General features: G+C 44.5%; 2 protein-coding genes across 2 annotated transcripts; one reads left to right on the top strand and one right to left on the bottom strand.

Annotated features, from left to right (window-relative positions):
* The first annotated feature begins 186 nt into the window (after positions 1-186).
* Positions 187-6568, top strand: tmem47 (transmembrane protein 47). Its single transcript, XM_048252410.1, has 3 exons — positions 187-639; positions 4113-4253; positions 4665-6568. The coding sequence occupies exons 1-3, from the start codon at positions 414-416 to the stop codon at positions 4841-4843; spliced, it is 546 nt and encodes a 181-aa protein (XP_048108367.1). The 5' UTR covers positions 187-413; the 3' UTR covers positions 4844-6568.
* Positions 6569-6756: 188 nt separating this feature from the next.
* tab3 (TGF-beta activated kinase 1 (MAP3K7) binding protein 3) lies at positions 6757-16231 on the bottom strand. Its single transcript, XM_048252409.1, has 7 exons — positions 16029-16231; positions 14299-14470; positions 12950-14126; positions 12564-12724; positions 11909-12002; positions 10996-11079; positions 6757-7859 (listed from the first exon to the last, which is right to left on the bottom strand). Exons 2-7 carry the CDS (start codon positions 14398-14400, stop codon positions 7714-7716), a joined length of 1764 nt encoding a protein of 587 aa, XP_048108366.1. The 5' UTR covers positions 14401-14470; positions 16029-16231; the 3' UTR covers positions 6757-7713.
* Between the last annotated feature and the right edge of the window lie 1699 nt (positions 16232-17930).

Raw genomic sequence — 17930 nt, 5'->3', positions numbered from 1 at the left:
TACAGTAATGAAGTGTACTTGTACACCCCTGGTGTCTGGCAAATGGCAAAAGCCTTGGTTATCTTTAAGAAGAAAAGATGGGCAGGACATGACTAGAGAGAGAGAGAGAGAGAGAGAGAGCAGACGGAGGCGAGGTGTTGTACCTCTAAAAGACAGATGGAAAGCTCATGGGAGTTCTAGGCACTAGGACCCTGCAGGTGCAACTGTGATTTTTCAGTAATGTGCAGTGCAGTCGCATCAGCAGAAGCGGTACGGTAGGCTGCAGCAGCGTCCCCGACGCGCCGCGGCTACCCATCTTCAAACATCAGCAATCTAACGGATTGGTTTGCAGAGAGCTAAAGTGTCTGTACTCTGAGAAGAATAACACAGCGCTGCTGATCACCGTTCGGGCACAACCGAGCGAGCCTGCCGTCATGGCCTCGTCAGTGAGTGGAACGGAGGAAGTGCGCGGGTCGGCGTTGACGCCCCTGAAGTTGGTGGGCTTGGTGTGCATCTTCCTCGCGTTGTGCCTGGACGTCGGGTCTGTGTTGAGCCCAGCGTGGGTAACCGCGGATGATCAGTATTACCTGTCTCTTTGGGAGTCGTGCTGGAAGCCTGTTACCTCGGAAACCTGGCAGTGCAGCACCACATTGGAGACGGGTGAGACCCGTTACTTGTAGCCTACTCGAATGGAGATTGTCACAATCCCATATGGCGCATCGTTTGTTAATATAATGTCGATTTTCTGATAAAGAAAAAGTAATATTTGCGATGATGCTTTGATAACGATCTGCATCCGTACGCTATTGATATGCACATGAATTCCACGATGACAAAGGGGCCCAGCACTGTCTAATGACTGGTGCATCCCTACCACAGTCACTGCTTTTCTCCATATTTTTAAACGCACCAAAGGGGCGAACTATCGTTTTTTCTTTTGTCCTGTTTACCCTGTAGCCTAACCTGTTCTGAGAAGGAGGTTCTATATTCTAAATGTTTATTTAGTAGGCCTAGAAAAACAAATATGTTGGCTGAATTAATCTTGTTCACAAGATTCACAACTTCAGGAGTTCACAAATCCTATGAATCTCGTAAAGAGCACTTGGAATAAGTAGCCTCCGTCTTGCCATATACAAAAGTTGTCTGGTGGAGCTGTCTTGCGAATGATGTGGGGAATTTTGTAGTGCGAACGGTGATCCAGCTGGGGTTTCATTCTGCTTTTGTTGCCCAGTAAAATGCGCCTTTGTTGAACTTCCCTCTCCGGCCAAGTAGTGGGGTTAACTTCAAGAATCGAACTCCCAAGATGCCTTAATGTCGGGAGATTAGTTACCACGGAAACAAGTGGCGCATTCTACAAATGCAATTTCCCACAGAAAGAGATACTTCCTCGCTTGCTCGCTTCACATTTGCTCTGGAGTTTGTGTGGGAACAAACTGCCTTGCACCTCATTTTGTTTTTTAGTAACTAGTTTGTCTTTACTTGCTTCTCGAGTTCATGGGCTGGTGACCATCATGACAAATCTTTGTTCCACTTTCCTTGTCCTGGCATAAACTGACAAAGAACAGGATTGACTTCTTGTAAAGTGGACCATTTACCCTTGTAAGCATTCCAGAAGAGATGCATAAGCAAAACAGCCCTTTCTTTCACTTTGGTCAGCTCAGTATTGATTCGAAACCCTGCTGCAATCAGTCTGCAGATATTCAGTATTTCCTGTGTCACGCATCATGCATTAAACAAATTCAATTAACTTTGGTGGCAGCCCTGAGTCCTGTTGGCGTTGGTAATGCAGTCAGTGCATGTTTAAATTTGGTCTCGTGGTGAAACATTGGAATACTCAAATAGGTAAACAAGACCATGGCACATAGGAAAACACACAAACATGTCTACACACACACACACACACACACGGCCCTCCCCCACCCCCCTCTCTCTCTCTCTCTCTCTCTCTCTCTCTCTCTATCACTCTCTCTCCCCCCACACACACACACATACATACGTAAACAGACAAAAATAGAGCAGCAGGGGCCAAGAGGTTGGGAAAGCTTCATGTGAGAGTGAGTCTGCAGAGAGGCAGGAATGTGGAGAGGCTCTGTAAGACGCTCTTTGTGCAGATTGCGGCCCAGTGTGAGAGAGAGAGAGAGCAGGGTCAAATGTGGAGGGTGTGCGTATGGACCGCGGCGAGTCGAGCGAGTGCCCCATACTCCCTGCCTCCCTCCCTGGGTCTGGGGAGAGGGGAGGAATGTGGAGGGAACATGTCTTTGTGATGGAATTCGATCGGATCGCCGCCACTCTGTGACATTGACTCCCTATCTTGCTCCGTTCTGCTCAGTCTCTCACTCTCTTTTTCTAGATATGTTTTCTTCTTTTACTTCACTCACTCCAGTCCTACATTCTCTCTCTCTCTCTCAGTCTTTCTGTCTTTCTTATTATCCCTCTTCTCTCATTCTCTCTGTCTTGCTTATTTCCTCTCTCGCTCCTTCCCTCTGCTGGCCTGTCCCTCCCCTTGATTGACTCTGATACTTAATGGCCAGAGGGCGTTTATAAATGAGCAGCTCCTGTAAGAAAATAGATTATAGTAATTAAAGTTTAGATTTAATCTCTTATCCACACTTCCATCTGCAATACTGTAGGAGGGAGGGAGGCTAAATAAACATGGTGTGCGGAAGGCTCCACGAAACCCAGGCTTCGAGACAGGACTGCATCAGTCTGTCGGGGTGAAGTTATCCCTCTTCTGGTTCGGATGGAGTGGGGCCTGTGAGGTTGAGAGAGAGGGCCAGGGTCATTCTCAGGGGACCTCTCGTTACGAGGGTGAAAAGCTTTAAGGAATGATGGCTCAGTTGTTTTTTTTCTTCTGTCTTTTTTCCCCTTTCTCTCTCTACCCCCATTTTCCCCTCTGGCTTCCTGCAATGACAGCTCCATTTTTACCCCTAAATCTTAAGCCTTATTTGGAAATGAAGTCTTGTTTATGTTCGGGCAGCCGGGCAGGGAGGGAGAGAATGGAGCCGCATGGGAGAGCAGGAGCCTGTTGCTGAAACAGGCACATTTTCGCCGAGGCTCTGTGCATCATCGCTGAGCCTGTTCCTGACTCTTTCTCTCTTTTCCCTGTACTGTGGGGAGCTTCTCAACCACAAATCTACATAAATAATCTGTGCCGGATACCTCTGCTCTCACCCTCCAAAACCACTATTTACATTAGCGTGCAAGGGGGACTTTTTTTTATTTTTTTTAAAAACGTTGCTCTCCTTTAGTTTTGTCTGCTTATGTTTCTGCATGTCCTTTCCACACCCAGAAAGTCAACACTGGTCTTGCAGTGACCTGACATTATGAGCCAGTGGAACTGCATACTGCACATTATGCCCATTGATTTATTTTTTTGTTTGTTCTTTTTTTTATCCCATCCCTACACACATGGTCCATTGGGATTCCTCACCATTCCTCTATGTGGTTAGGTACAGTGTGAGCTGGTGAGCTGTCTTCTCTCTCCTCTCTTCCATCCCCCCACCGTGACTGCCCCCCACCGCCCCGCGTCTTCTCTCTTTGTCAGCACTCCTTGGAGGATTCAGTGCTATTTCAGGTTGCTACTCTCCGGTTGAGTGTTTCAGAGTGCTTCTGAATGAAATGCAGAGACAGCGGGGGTCTTTGACATCAGCCAGGAAATGGAGCATCCATTATAAGCTGAGGACATTCAGCGAGGCCTGGCCGAGACAGCAAGTATAGCTCTATGAATGTGTGTGTGTGTGTGTGTGTGTGTGTGTTGAGGTTAGTTGTACCATCTTACAGCAGGTGTTCATGGATGCTGCACAGTCTCTCATTCGTTATCTAATAAGTCGACAAATCCTCTCCTCTCTTTTATCTTTGTCAACGCTCAACTCAGGTTCCTAATCCACTCAAAGTCGGCACTTACTTCAAACCTGAGTGGGCGGCTTTCCTCCACTCTCCTGCGGATTCCACCCTGCGTCTGCCTATTCCTGCCACTTCCTGGCATGCTTGCGTGACTGACTAAGACAGACTCTCAGGAGTCTGAGTAGTTACCAAACAATGGGCACAGACTGAAACAGTGCAACTCTATTTCTCTCATTGACTCCCCCTTTCTCTCTGTCTCGTTGTGTTCCCCCTGCCCTTGTCTCATTTAGACTGGCAGATCGCCACACTGGCCTTGTTGCTTGGCGGAGCAGCTCTCATTCTTCTCTCGTTCTTGGTGGCTTTGGTGTCAGTTTGTATTGGATCAAGGAGGCGGTTCTACAGACCTGTTGCTGTGATGCTGTTTGCTGCAGGTACAGTACTTCAGTCTCACGCACGCACACACGCACACATGAACACACACACACACACATTCTTTATCTCTTTCTCTCTTTCACACACTCTCTCCCATTCTTTCTCATGCACACACACACACACACACACACACACACACACACAGTCACTCAGATCTGTCTTCTAGTAAGAACATAGGAGGCCTCATAAAACAATAGATCTACTGACAGGAAATGCATCACAGTTTCCACCCCTTCAAAGCACTGATACAGCTGCTACACATTACAGTTATTGTGTTTAGAGATGCTTTTTATAGATTTTTAGATTTAGTCACAACAAAGACCCCCCCCCACACACACACACTAGAATGACATTGTGGGAGTTCTCGCATTGGCCTGAGTTGTGTGTTTTGTAATTCTGTGTGTTCGCAGTGGTCTTTCAGGCGTGCAGCTTGGTCCTCTACCCCATCAAGTTCATCGAGACCATCAGCTTGAGAATATACCACGAGTTCAACTGGGGCTATGGCCTCGCCTGGGGTGCCACCATCTTCTCTTTCGGAGGGGCCATCCTGTACTGCCTGAATCCTAAGAACTATGAAGATTACTACTAATCTCGCTTGACGACTCGAATGCCTTCAGCACACCCCCTGGTGTTCTCCACTATCTGTGACAATAGCGGCTCATGCACTGAACTGTTAGTTTTCTCCCCCTCTTTGCTGAACTGATGCTGATTACCTTATGAACACATATGCACGCACCTACACGTAAAGACACACACACAAAGACACGCACAGGATCACACACAGAATGCACAGAAAAGTGCTGACTTCACTAATGTGTGGACTTTGATGAGGAAGTGAGAGTGTATTTTCCAGTTTCCCATTTGCCAGTTCCAATCATCATCTTCAATCTATCTTGTTCATATCATCATTCTATTAAGTCATTATCATTCTCTAAATCAATCATTCAATTAAAACGTATCATTCCACACAGCTATCAAACCAAATCGGTCTATCATTTTTCTTCTTTCATTTCCTGTCACTTTGAAACATTTCTCTGTTAAATTTTCAGATCAACCATAAATCATTCTTAGTACTAATGACTCATCTCTTTCTGATATGTTGCCAAATGGACAGAGTATGCAATCAAAGAAAGATATCGCATTTCAGTTCTGTGGATACAGGATGTTGCTTCATAGAAAGTGGTATCATACAGACACGACCATACAAGTGGGTTATGAATGTGACTGTACATTACAGTACTGTAGTAGTAGGTTACCAATGGTATTAAATTGTATGTAATGATATATACTGTTGTTGTGCCATCACAACGTGTAAACTTAGGATGGAAGATGTTTTAGCAGAGGTTCTCTCTATAGAGTGAGAGAATTGAGAGAATGAATGACTGGAGAGTGTAGATGAGACAGGGACAGGGTCCCTACTGCTTTGACACCTGATGGTGCGGAGGGGAGGGAAGTTCGAGACTGATGGTGCGAAAGCATTATTGAAGTCCTTAAGACCTTTTTATTGAAACACTTCAGATAACCCTCACTCTAAATCACACACACACACACACACCAGGAACATACAAGCCCAGAGTACCATTCTGATGTGTTTACAGTTACAGTTAACAGATCACTAGTATAGTTGTTTACATTCCTGTCATGCTAAAAATGCCCATTCCCCAGGCACGTCCTATCAGTTTGTGGAGCAGAAACTAAAAGAGACTACTCCACCGCTGCCACTCTTCACAGTAGTGGGGGTGAGGAACTCTAACTGTGTACGACACAATCAAGTCTGTCTGGCAGTACAGTAGCATAATAGTCAGAAACAGTCTGTCGCTGCAGTGCTGCGGCTAGCCTGAATGACCGTTGTTGAGCATTGTGAAGTTTTGTCTGGCTAGCAGTGGCCTCCTCCACTGACACTTGTGTTTCAACTCTAACTCAAGATCATGCCCTGTTTTAGTCCTTTAAAAAAAAAGAAAAAGGGGTTCTTCATAGAAAAATAGGATTTAGCAATGTAGAGCAGAGATCTTGTTGTTTATAGCCAAGCCTTGGTAATAGACTAGTTTCTGACCTATCAAAAAAAGGTAAACTTTTCATGAATACCGATGCAGGTACTGTAGATGAAGATGACCAGAATTTAGATAAGTGTTGACTTTGAGTGCATGTGTATGTAGGTGTGCAAGAGATGTGTGTGTGTGTGTGTGTGAGTGTGTGTGTGTGTGTGTGTGAGAATGCTTGTGTGTATTTGGCTAAAGGCCTCTTCTGCTCTGTGTGTGCAGTCGTGACGTCGGACACTGGTTTCGATACTAACACAATAAACAGGTGAACAGACTGAATGCCTTTTCTCATCACTGGATGGGGAGCGGAAAAGGGGGGGCTTCACAGGTGTAAGGGAAGGAACACAGAGATGGCTAAATGAAAAGGATCTGAGGAGGAAGAAAAAGAGGAGACAGAAAAAACAAGATACCTTCCAGAACCTTCTAAAGTCCCGACTGAAGACTGCAAAGGTACGATCAGGTGTCACATAGAATCAGCTCCTTTATTTTTATTACGTACAGCAAGTTGAGGCATTTGCACAGGAAATCAACATCTTTTAACACAGAATACAGTGTGGCATAGTATGCATAAAAGTACCAGGTATATATCTTATACGCAAGTCTCTTAGTGTTCTTCATTCAATGAGAGGAGCTCTCTTCTGCAGAGAGCGAATACAGTGTAAAGTCTACATAATATATCTTTCAGACCCCTGCTGTTTGTTAAAATAATATCATCATCATCATCATCATCATCATCACCCTACTCTTTTAGAGGAGAGCTGCCCCACACTTGCTCTGGTTTGGGGCTTCATATGTGTAAACACGACAGTCTCATTCTGCATGGAATGCTAGATCGGTAAACCACGCCTCTTTCTCTTCCAAAGGCTTCCGTCTATTGTAAACCCCACCCAGTAGATCAGATCCAGGGTCAAATCACTCCCTTTCTGCCTTTTTCATGTCTTTTTCTTTCACTCGTTTTTTTACATGGACACAGTCTCCCACCTTTCTCCTTAAAGCATCATCATCCTCCTCCTCCTCCTCCAATAGAGATCACAGGTAAGTGCAGGAAGCTCCTCCAAGAGGGGGGTGGGTGGGTTTCGATGGAGTGGCTCTTCCTCGGGGGAAGGGGGCTCAGTTATTGCTGGGCTTCAAAGAGGAATTTAGGAAAGGGGGCAAAAAGTGACAGGCGGAGGGTCTCATGTCTCTGAATAACAATAGGTAGAACCCCCGGAAAAGTAGCACGATGAGACTGACGATTAGTTAGGGCGGTAGAGGATTTGGGAGCGGGGACAGTCTCATCGTTTGATCGTTCAATCAATCACTCGGTCAACGGATCGCACGCCAGGCATGGGGGGTGGGGACGGGGGCGGGGCATGGGAGGGGTGTGTGGCAGGGCTTGCTGTGGCGTGGCGTGGCACCATGTGGCGCTACCGCAGCGGGCTCAGGTGTAGCGCGGCATCTCGCACTGCTCGCATCGGTTGAGCGCTGGGTGGTTGAGGAAGGTGCAGCTGTCGCAGTTCCACTGGGCCCCCTCGAAGTCCTCGTCCCTCTGGGCGTGCGGTGGCGGTCGGGATGGACGCTCCTCGTCTGGGGGATGCACAGGTGCGGTCAGACAAAATTAAAAGTCCATGGCTGCACACTCTATATACTCCAATATACACTTAAGTCACGTTTATATAAACATAAAGGAACGCATCAACTTTATGGGAAATGGGCATTTTTGCTGTCTTTGAGTTACATACAGAACACCCAGTCTGACACCGTTAGCCTGTAGCTCCCTTTTAGCTATAGGCTAGCTATAGGCTAACTAGGCAGCCGTGGCCTACTGGTTAGCGCTTCAGCGTTGGCTTTGAGGCGGGTTGAGGTGTGACACAACGAACAACATGACGGCATCCACATATGAGATGAGCATAGCTACTATATCGCCCAAGTTTTATTCAAATTAGAAAGTATTCCTGGGTAAGCTGTGAAGCTATGAGTCTCAGCCATGCAGCTGGGAGGAATGAACGACACAGACATCCTCCACGGCCGATTCCAGTTCATAATGGAGGAATATACTTTCTTCAGAAGTGTAGGGCCTACCGTGAAAACTTGATGGGAATTGTCGTTGATTAGGTTCATGTCACATACAAATGGTAAGTTAAAACATCTTAACGTTAGTTACGTTACCTAACTTAATTGTATGTTAAACGAAGGCATTAGAAGAACACTTTGTTCATCTAATTGGTTGATTTGGCCCGTCGATAAACACCAAAGGTGGTGATAGACAGATGGTTTATCCAATCAGCTAACCAGTATTTCCGCCCCTTCCCAGTTCTTCAATGAAAAGTTCCCAGATGGATATGCAGAGCAAATCCATCTGGCGGAGTCAGGTTAACCTAACCCCTCACTGCTCCCCGAGCGCCGCTGTTGTTGCAGGCAGCTCACTGCGCCGGGATTAGTGTGTGCTTCACCTCACTGTGTGCTGAGTGTGTTTCACTAATTCACGGATTGGGATAAATGCAGAGACCAAATTTCCCTCACGGGATCAAAAGAGTATATACACTTATACTTACTTATACTAGGCAAATAAGTGGCAAATAAGCTAATTGGGGCTTTTTGCAGGCAATTGGTAGAAGGAGATGAGGTCAGAAATGGTGTGGTCCTATGGGCACTTAGACCTGAGATGTGGTACGAGTGTATCCACTTGCACCACAGAAGTTAAGTTTGTTTCAGTTTTGTTTTTTTTGAGCCTTTAATGTCTTATCAGTAAAGCTAATACAGGAAATGAGTGGGAGAAAGACAGGGTGAGTGGGCTCAAGAAATGACCTTGGCACTGGCAATGACCCTCCTCTATCCCACACTTAAACTTTCATACTGACATTTCCGCTATTGTCTTAGTAAGGGTATGAAGGCAGTGAGAGACAACCTGAAAAAAGATTCAATGTCTACACAAGAAAGGTTTCACACTAACGGACATCTTCTGGTGTAAAGTGTCAGACTAACAGATATCTTCTGGTGTAAAGTGTCAGACTAACAGATATCTTCTGGTGTAAAGTGTCAGACTAACAGATATCTTCTGGTGTAAAGTGTCAGACTAACAGATATCTTCTGGTGTAAAGTGTCAGACTAACAGATATCTTCTTGTGTAAAGTTTCACACTAACATATATCTTCTGGTGTAAAGTTTCACACTAACAGATATCTTCTGGTGTAAAGTTTCACACTAACAGATATCTTCTGGTGTAAAGTTTCACACTAACATATATCTTCTGGTGTAAAGTTTCACACTAACAGATATCTTCTGGTGTAAAGTTTCACACTAACAGATATCTTCTGGTGTAAAGTTTCACACTAACGGATATCTTCTGGTGTAAAGTTACGTACGTTTTCATTAGGGAATTAAGAAAAGGGTAGACTATGAAGGTATATTTGGTGCAAAACTCCTGAGCACTTGTGGCAATAGATTTTGTACGTGTAGCCAAAAGTCACAAGTGTGTCGGTAAATTTGAAGTCAGAGATTTTTTGTTATCCTGCAAACACAACACAGCAGTTACAACTTCACAAATCCTTCGGTGCAAGTGCACAAATCCCATGCCACACATCACAAATTAAAAACATCCTATGCTCACATTTTTGCTACTATCACCTCAGTATATTTGGTGCAAAACACATTTGCACAGCTGTATTTAAAAATGTGAAAACATGAACACAATTTGTACATTTGTAAACTTTTATGTGAATTAATGCAACAAGAGTCGCACATCTGTAGAATATCTTCTTTCAAATGCATTTATTTAATCTAGGAATTTAAAGTAAAAATTCGGAGCAGCACAGATGTAGTAATAGCCATAAACTTTAATTAAGGTGCATATGAAGCATCAAAACGTTAGTCCCTTTTGTGCACCTTAATTAAAGTTTATAGCTATTACTACATCTGTGCTGCTCCGAATTTTTACTTTTAGTATATCTACACGGTCCGCTCTTCGTCTGATGCACCAGATGTAATGCTGCAGAAGCGCGGTGGATCCACTCTTTTGTGAAATCGCATTTATTTAATCATCTGGGTCTGTGACTATTTTCTCGCATGCACACAAGTCAATAACTACAACTGCTTGAATCTGCCGCTAGGAGTCTCAAATGCTGTTTTCTGTAGCTTTCTCACTTTTACACCACATGTGACTGAGATATTTGGTGCAAAACTGACTCGTACCCGAAGAAAAGTTTCACACTAACAGACATCTTCTGGTGTAAAGTTTTGAATACTTGAGTTTCCATTGGGGAATGAAAAGAAGAGGAGACGGCCCTACACATTGGCAGTACAGGTCAATGAACCAAACATTGCACAAAAACACCAAGTCATGCTGAAGGCCTATTGCGTAACAGAAATCATCCACACGGTCATGTGCTCCACAGTCTGAGAGGGATTTGCAGTAGTAGTGCAACAATGATAAAAGTCTGGACATGCCAGTGCCGGAGCTGAAATAACTACACTCTTGCACAACTCTGTGTTTGTGTCCTCTCTTGATAACTAGTCAAGTATTTATGACTTATGTATTATTTATGAACAAGTGTAATAAATGAAGGCTTGTGCATCATCATAAATGTAGGCTTGTGCATCATCATAAATGTAGCCTTCATGTAGTCACTTGATAGTGTAGTATATTTACAGTGTATGTCCACCCAAAATGAAAAAGGCAAAGTGAGGAAAAAGAGACTGTTTTACGCTGAGGTGGGCAGCTAACCTTTTTTAGAGGGTTTTGGTGGTACCACCGGACCAGGCTGAATGTTGTCATAGAAGTTGTTCTTGGCTTTCGGATCAAACTTCCCTGTGAAAAAAACAGAGTAGAGTGTTACAACTTAACCAAAATACTACAAAACACTGTGTCAAAACCACTGGGTATACACAGAGTTCCCACATCTTATCAAAAGAATCATCACAGTCCTTTCCAGGCCCCAAATCCCTCAAAACCAAGAACCCAACTCAACATAGTTTGAGACACACATCAAGGTTCATTACTGTTACAACACTGAGAATGTTTGTGATGAGAACTAACAGCCTTTACAGACAACAATTAAAAAGAGGTAGAGGATTTCAAGGATCTCTTAGAACAGTTGACACTACTGAAACAAACTACCATTTTACAAGACGTGACGTTTCTCAAGAAGTAGACGACCTTGGAACAGATGTGTGCCAAACTGGGCCTGGGCCAGTGCAGGGCTAAATCTGCCCTGCGGTGAGTTTCTAGCAGCGGCTTACACAAAGCCAGTTTTACCATCCAATGGTACTGAGCAACATGGAGGTATTGACCACAAATGGAATAAGTAGAAAACAAATGAAAGAGATACAAGTCACTGGGAAGATAAAAATGACCTGGCATTTTCTAAATTTTCAAAAAAAAAAAAAAAAAAAAAAAAAAAAAAACTAAAATTGAGTGGGGAATGTCAAATGAGGAAAAACCTTTTTGTCAGAATGGCATGACTGCACAAGCACAAGTTCGAGGCAGCTTCATAAACCAACCCTTATCTGCTGGACATTCATAATCAACTCCTTTTGCTGTGAAATTCACTGGAACCATGTCCTGGCATTAGAAAATCATTTCAGCCTCACAAGGAAAAGCTTTCATGTCAAGACTGAGTGGACAGCACATTCAGTACCTCTAGACTGCAGCAGGTCTGTCTCCTTCAAGGTGCAATCAATGTCAATCTGGAGCTGTCTGTTTAAGGTACGCAGTCTGGTCATCTCTTCGGGCTGTTCAACACATACACACACACACACACACGCTACTTTGAGAAAATGCCAAAAAAAAAAGTCATGAAAAAGGGAGTAAATAACAAAAACTCACTTTTCACATAAGCCAAACACTACTGTTCTTTTGATACATTGCCAGATGTCTTAATGCAACAGCATAAAAAACAAAAGTAATTATTATTTTAAGTCTCTGAGATTCTGAGAGGCGAAAGCATCAAGTTTACATTCTTTAAACCTCAATCATACAATATAACAGACAATTATTTTGAGATTAATTAAAATTAAAATGTGGATGCTGCTCAGTTCAGTTTTCACGGTCACCTTTGACCAGCTTTTGGGCATACTTTTTTTTCCCCTTTAAAATATATCTATTACAGGTGCCATATAACCTCAACAGTATTAAGAGGTCTGTCAAAATGGATTCTCACATTGATTATGTGACGAGGAAGGACAGTCAGTTGACATTCCTGGCAAAAAGATTAATTTTCCACACATCCTACCCATCAAACTGCCCTGCAGACACATCCTACTCATCAAACTGCCCTGCAGATGTGCACATACCCTGGGGATGATGCTGGAGCTGTTGACCCTCCGGAAGCGTCTCTGCAAAGCATCATACTCCATGTCATTGACTTCAGCCTTCAGCCCCTCAAGCTTCTGCTGTTCTTTGCACAGCTCCTTCAACAGCCGCTCCATCCTGGCCCTCTGGTGCAGCAGCAGAGCTAACAAGAGAGACAGACGCTGTCACATTTTTATGTGAGGTGTGTAGGTGCATTTATGGACACTTATAGGGCCATCCACACTGCTAACGATAACCATAAAGTTAATATGTGAAAAAAAGATATGTGCGCACACTGACAGATAAGGTTAAAATCTGTTCTATACATAAAATTATCTTGACTTTGGTAGAAAACAAAAACATGCACGTGAACGTAAATGATTCATACCCTGTGTGTATGCATAGTCATCAGAGCCAGAGCTGGAGCGTCGCGGCATGCGGTTGGCAATGTGGCTGGCAAAGCTGCCCGGCCCGGCCGAGATGGGCAGGATGGGCGGAGGGGCACCGTGGCGCTCGCCCTGGTCCACGATGTTGAGCAGCGGCTCGGCCTCCACGGGCGGGGACCCGGCGGGCCTCTGCGGCTGCCCCGCGTGCACTTTGATCTTGAAGCTGTAGGCCGAGCCGGCGGGCTGCGGGGAGGAGGTGGGCCGGGGCCGCGGCGGGCCCTGGTGGAGGTACACGCCGTGGTGGAAGGTGGTGCCCACGGGGCCCGTCATGCTGATGGCGCGCGATGGCGAGCTGGGCGACGGGCAGGTGGCCATGTAGTAGGACGGGCCCTGGGAGTTGTGGACTGGGGAGTTGCTGCGCGGCCGCGGCCCTTCCAGTGTGATCTCGATCTGGTTCGTCAGGGAGCTCTTGGAGGAGAGGTAGGGTCGGTAGGCCTGCTGGTAGGGCATGTTCTGCAGGTTCGGGGGGCTGATGGGCAAGAACGCATGCGACGTCTGGGGGACCTGGTGCTGGGGGGAGCTATAGGGGGAAGGGTGGGAGGGGTGTGAGGGGTAGGAGGAGGGCTGGTAAGGGTTGGGCTGGTAGACAGCAGACCCAGCAGATGAGGGCCAGGGTGCAGGCTGTGGGCTCTGAGAGGGGGAGGGACGGATATAGAGAGCGCTGTTGTTGCTGTTGTAAGAGGGGGGGATCTGCAAGGCCTGAGGAGCGTTAGGCAGGTTTTGGGAGAGGGTGACCGTGATCGGGTTCATGGTGTATCGGGGGATGGGGGTGTAAGTCGGGGACATGCCCTGCATGGGAGGGGGTGTGGGGGTACTGGCCGAGCGTCCTTGATCACTCATGAAAAAGGGGTTGTACCCTGGCGAGGGGGCCATAGCAGGGGCCGACAGGGGCTCAGGGAATCCACCTCTTGGAGGCTCGATGTGGCTGTCGCTAGTGCTGTGCACCAGGTGGCGGCCTGGGCTGTTGGTCTTGTTGCCCTCAGAGGGGCCCAGGCTGATATGCAGCATCTGGTTCCTGTTCAGACGAACCTCATCAGGAGGACTGTGATATTCTTCATAAAGGTATCGGTTGCTTTCCTGAGCCAGCAGGTGGCAGCATACATCCAGGTTGTTATTGTTCTGAAACAAGACAAAGATTGAAACAGAAGCTTCAAAACAATAGCACGAGGATTTTCCTGTCAAGGCTTTGCAATAAACTACTGCAGACATAATTATGGACAGTAGTATGTTCATTTGGTCAGCATGACACTGTTAAAGTTAGAGATATGAGATAATAGCTGTTTGCATCCACCTGCAGAAGGTACTGGGACACTACTCCCTCAGGGATCTCCGGGAAGCGCTGCTTGAGGTCCTGCAGGATGTGATAGTCTAACTGCGGGCCTCCCTGCGCCATCGTGAGCCCAGGGAGTAAGTCACTGAGCCCACAACCGGGAGCGCTGCACCTGTCGTTCACCTCTCATCCCCTGCGGAGAAAGTACAGGCTTGCTTGATACCAATATCTGACGGACCGCCCTTTAATCGTAACACAAAGGTTCTGGCAACATGACTACAATTGTTTTCAATCGATGGTGAAAATACAGCATTTGGGCCTCTCGCTTTGCAGCAGTGCTGCAGCAGGACCACCGCAACGGTAAACATGGAAGACAACAGACGGATATTTAAAACATAAAAAAACGATGTCAACATACTAACAGGAAGACATTTGCTATGTCATCATGTCTACGTTCGTGTGCCATAGTTACGCTGTGCCATCCCCTCGCCGTATGTTTTTTGGACATTTCGTTGTGCCAAGCAACCAAATGAAATCGGAAACCTGGCGTCTCGACATTTAACCATTCAATAGCATTGCTTCAAGCCAACTTTTACCTTCGCATTAAATAATCACTATACACTATACTATATATTTTCAGACGAAACACATGGCATGTCAAAAAACAACGTTTCTGGGTACATACGGTCTGCCTGCATTATCTTTCTGTTTGTATGGCTAACATTAGTTAGCTGTGGTTGCATCCTGATTAGCCACATTGTACGAATGTGTGTGCAAGAGCAGCACTACGTTTAACTATGGGAAGACACGGTTCTGGTTTTCGACCAAAAACGATGGCGCGTTAAGCACAATAATAAAATGTGCACAGTTATGACTATTAATTAAAATTAATAACGGCATAAGCATAAGGCTCGGTTCAGTTGAAGTTACATATAACTTACATCAGCAAGCTAACGTTAATGTTACCTGCAACAACCTTATCATAGTCGTCATGTCTGTCAAACAAAACACACAACAGCGGAAAGAACAAAACGGAAGCCACATGTGGCTGGGCGTACAACTCATTTCAAACAAAGCAATTAATGACAACGATTACTGCATCGACATTCATATTAGTGTGACAGTGGTAATACAAACGCCAGCTAGCTACGGCTTTTGATTATGGCCATCAACAACAGATTGTACGCAGGCTAAAATTAGCATAGCAGCTACTGGCTAGTAAATGGATGCCTGGCGTTAGCGAGCAAACGTTATCGTACAACATTTAGGGGCAGCATTTCATTATGTCGACAACTTGGTTCTTTCTGTGGTTGTAGTACTAGATATGTAAACATCAATGTTACAATGAATAACACACCTTCATGATCACATGCCTCCAGAGACCAAAGTCTAATGTTAACAGTTTGCTGTGTGATAAGGTTAGCGTTAACGTTAACTTCCAACGTTACAAACGGTAAATCAGCGAACTAGCATTAACGCCCAGAGTTGACATATTGACATCATTAAATGGCCAACTAGACTTTGACCAAAGGTTTCTCATTTTTGCAACGACAATGCAAGACTGCTCATCCCACATTCACGCAAATGTATCATGTCTACTGACAGCTGGACATCCAACGTTAGCAACTTCGTACAAAGTAGCTAGTTAGCTACAGAGGCATTTAGCTAACGTTAGCCTAAGAGGATGCTGTTAGCTAACTTTACTGCTGCAGCAAACTAGCCAGCTAATTTTCTTAACAGCAGGAACTTACCATGGACTGACCCTCTGTGTCCATGGGCCACTAAATATTATTTAAGTTGTCACCAAACACGATGATTCAGTTAACAAAATCAAGAATATTGACGAAGGGCTCGATGTGTCCAAAGAGTGTGTTGTTACGTGGGTTCCAGGAACTGTAGGCCAACGTCGTCCTCGGGAGTGCTACGGGCTCTGGTGCTACCGCGATAACCTGCGCAGACGTAGAAAGGGCTTAGCAAATGTGGCTAAAAATTAGCTAAAAGTTCGAAATAAAAGTCCCGCAAAACAGCAATTTTAACTAGAAAACTCTAATTTCGAGGAAATTACAAGTGCATGAAAATATAAGCATACGGTATATTAACATAAAATGCCAAACAAACTTTTATTTGGAAACAGTTGGCAGGAGTCATAGTTGATTTCAACTGACAGTTGAAATGGCTGAACAGTTAAATAGTTGAGTAGTTTAAATAGTTAAATTATTTAATAGTGAATTATTGTAGTGAGGACATGTATTTTGAAACAATTGTGGGCAGAGGAAATAGTAGTCTTAAGAGAGCCAGATTGTATGCTTAAAGCCTGAGACAGAGTATATAGTTTAAAAGTTGAATGTAGATAGTGTAATGGATGTTGATAGACAGAAAGTTGAATGGATGTTGATAGGCAGATTGTTTAATGGATGTTGATGTATAGTTTAATGGGTGGATGAGTGAATGGTTTGAAGAGGATGAATGGATAGAAAGTTGGATGGAATGTGCCTTATATCCTTGTAGAATGGAGAGACACAGAGAGAGTTGGCCTAGTTAAGCAGAAAGCAGTTGATACAGGTGCAATCAGTTTAACTGGCCCTTTGATGGGTCCTAGTAGTGAGCAGCTGGAAGTTGATACAGGTGCAAATCAAGTTAATTAGTCCATTGTGATGTCATAGTGCTAATACTGTTCTGTTATCCGAAGTCTTCTTCTTCTTCTTCTTCTTATTCTTCCCACCAAATTTCTGCGTCTAATTCAGCTTCAACCATTTAACAATTTGACTCGAACCGCTTATCGTAGAAACTTGGTTCAAACTTTGTAGCTCTTGAACCAAATTTTCGTTCTATGACTTTTCATATTTCTACGACTTTTACTTTTTGAGATATTAAATAAAAACTAAACTTAAAATTCCCATAGACTTAACATTCGCTTTATGACATCATAATAGGCTATTAAGGAATTAGAATGCAATCAACTGCACCTGTGCTCTCTCACTGACTGCCTGCAGCAACTTCAATGGAACCTCTTCTCCGTGTCCCTCTTCATTCAACTGAATAGCTCACTTCTCATCCCAACTTTCTTTCACTTCTTTTTCTTCACTTTCCCTCATTTTCTCTAGCCCACTCTCTATTTCTCCAAATTTTAATAACTTTTAACTATTTTTACTTTTTTTTACTATTTACACTATTTTAGCATAGCAACCACTATAATTACCCTAGCAACAGCCTAACAACCACCTTAAGTACCCTAGCAACAACCTAGCAACCACCTTAAGTACCCTAGCAACAACCTAGCAACCACTTTTTATAGCGTAGTAACCACTATAATTATCCTAGCAACAACCTAGCAAGCACTTTTATAGCATAGCAACCACTATAATTACCCTAGCAACAACCTAGCAACCACCTTAAGTATCCTAGCAACAACCTAGCAACCACTTTTATAGCATAGCAACCACTATAATTACCTTAGCAACAGCCTAGCAACCACCTTAGGTACCCTAGCAACAACCTAGCAACCACTTTTATAGCATAGCAACCACTATAATTACCCTAGCAACCAACCTAGCAACAACTTTGCAAGCACTGTATTTCCTTCAGGAAATGCTTTTCTAGTTTATTTTGTTTTTCAATTAAAGTCATGGATGGTATTGTGTCTCAGGGCTCTT

Source organism: Alosa alosa, chromosome 9 (genome assembly GCF_017589495.1).
Source record: "Alosa alosa isolate M-15738 ecotype Scorff River chromosome 9, AALO_Geno_1.1, whole genome shotgun sequence".
NCBI lineage: Eukaryota > Metazoa > Chordata > Actinopteri > Clupeiformes > Clupeidae > Alosa > Alosa alosa.
The sequence above is the reverse complement of the archived record's forward strand: the minus strand, read 5'-3'. Positions and strand labels throughout refer to the sequence as shown.

Bases quoted from the DNA above. Each gene is read 5' to 3' on its own strand.
- tmem47 (XM_048252410.1), top strand. From the start codon at position 414: ATGGCCTCGTCAGTGAGTGGAACGGAGGAAGTGCGCGGGTCGGCGTTG. The intron at 640-4,112 runs GTGAGACCCGTT...TGTCTCATTTAG, and splicing joins CAGCACCACATTGGAGACGG to ACTGGCAGATCGCCACACTG. The intron at 4,254-4,664 runs GTACAGTACTTC...GTGTGTTCGCAG, and splicing joins TGTGATGCTGTTTGCTGCAG to TGGTCTTTCAGGCGTGCAGC.
- tab3 (XM_048252409.1), bottom strand. From the start codon at position 14,400: ATGGCGCAGGGAGGCCCGCAGTTAGACTATCACATCCTGCAGGACCTC. The intron at 12,725-12,949 runs GTATGAATCATT...CTCTCTTGTTAG, and splicing joins TGACTATGCATACACACAGG to CTCTGCTGCTGCACCAGAGG. The intron at 7,860-10,995 runs GTTAGCTGCCCA...TGCATCCCCCAG, and splicing joins ACCAAAACCCTCTAAAAAAG to ACGAGGAGCGTCCATCCCGA.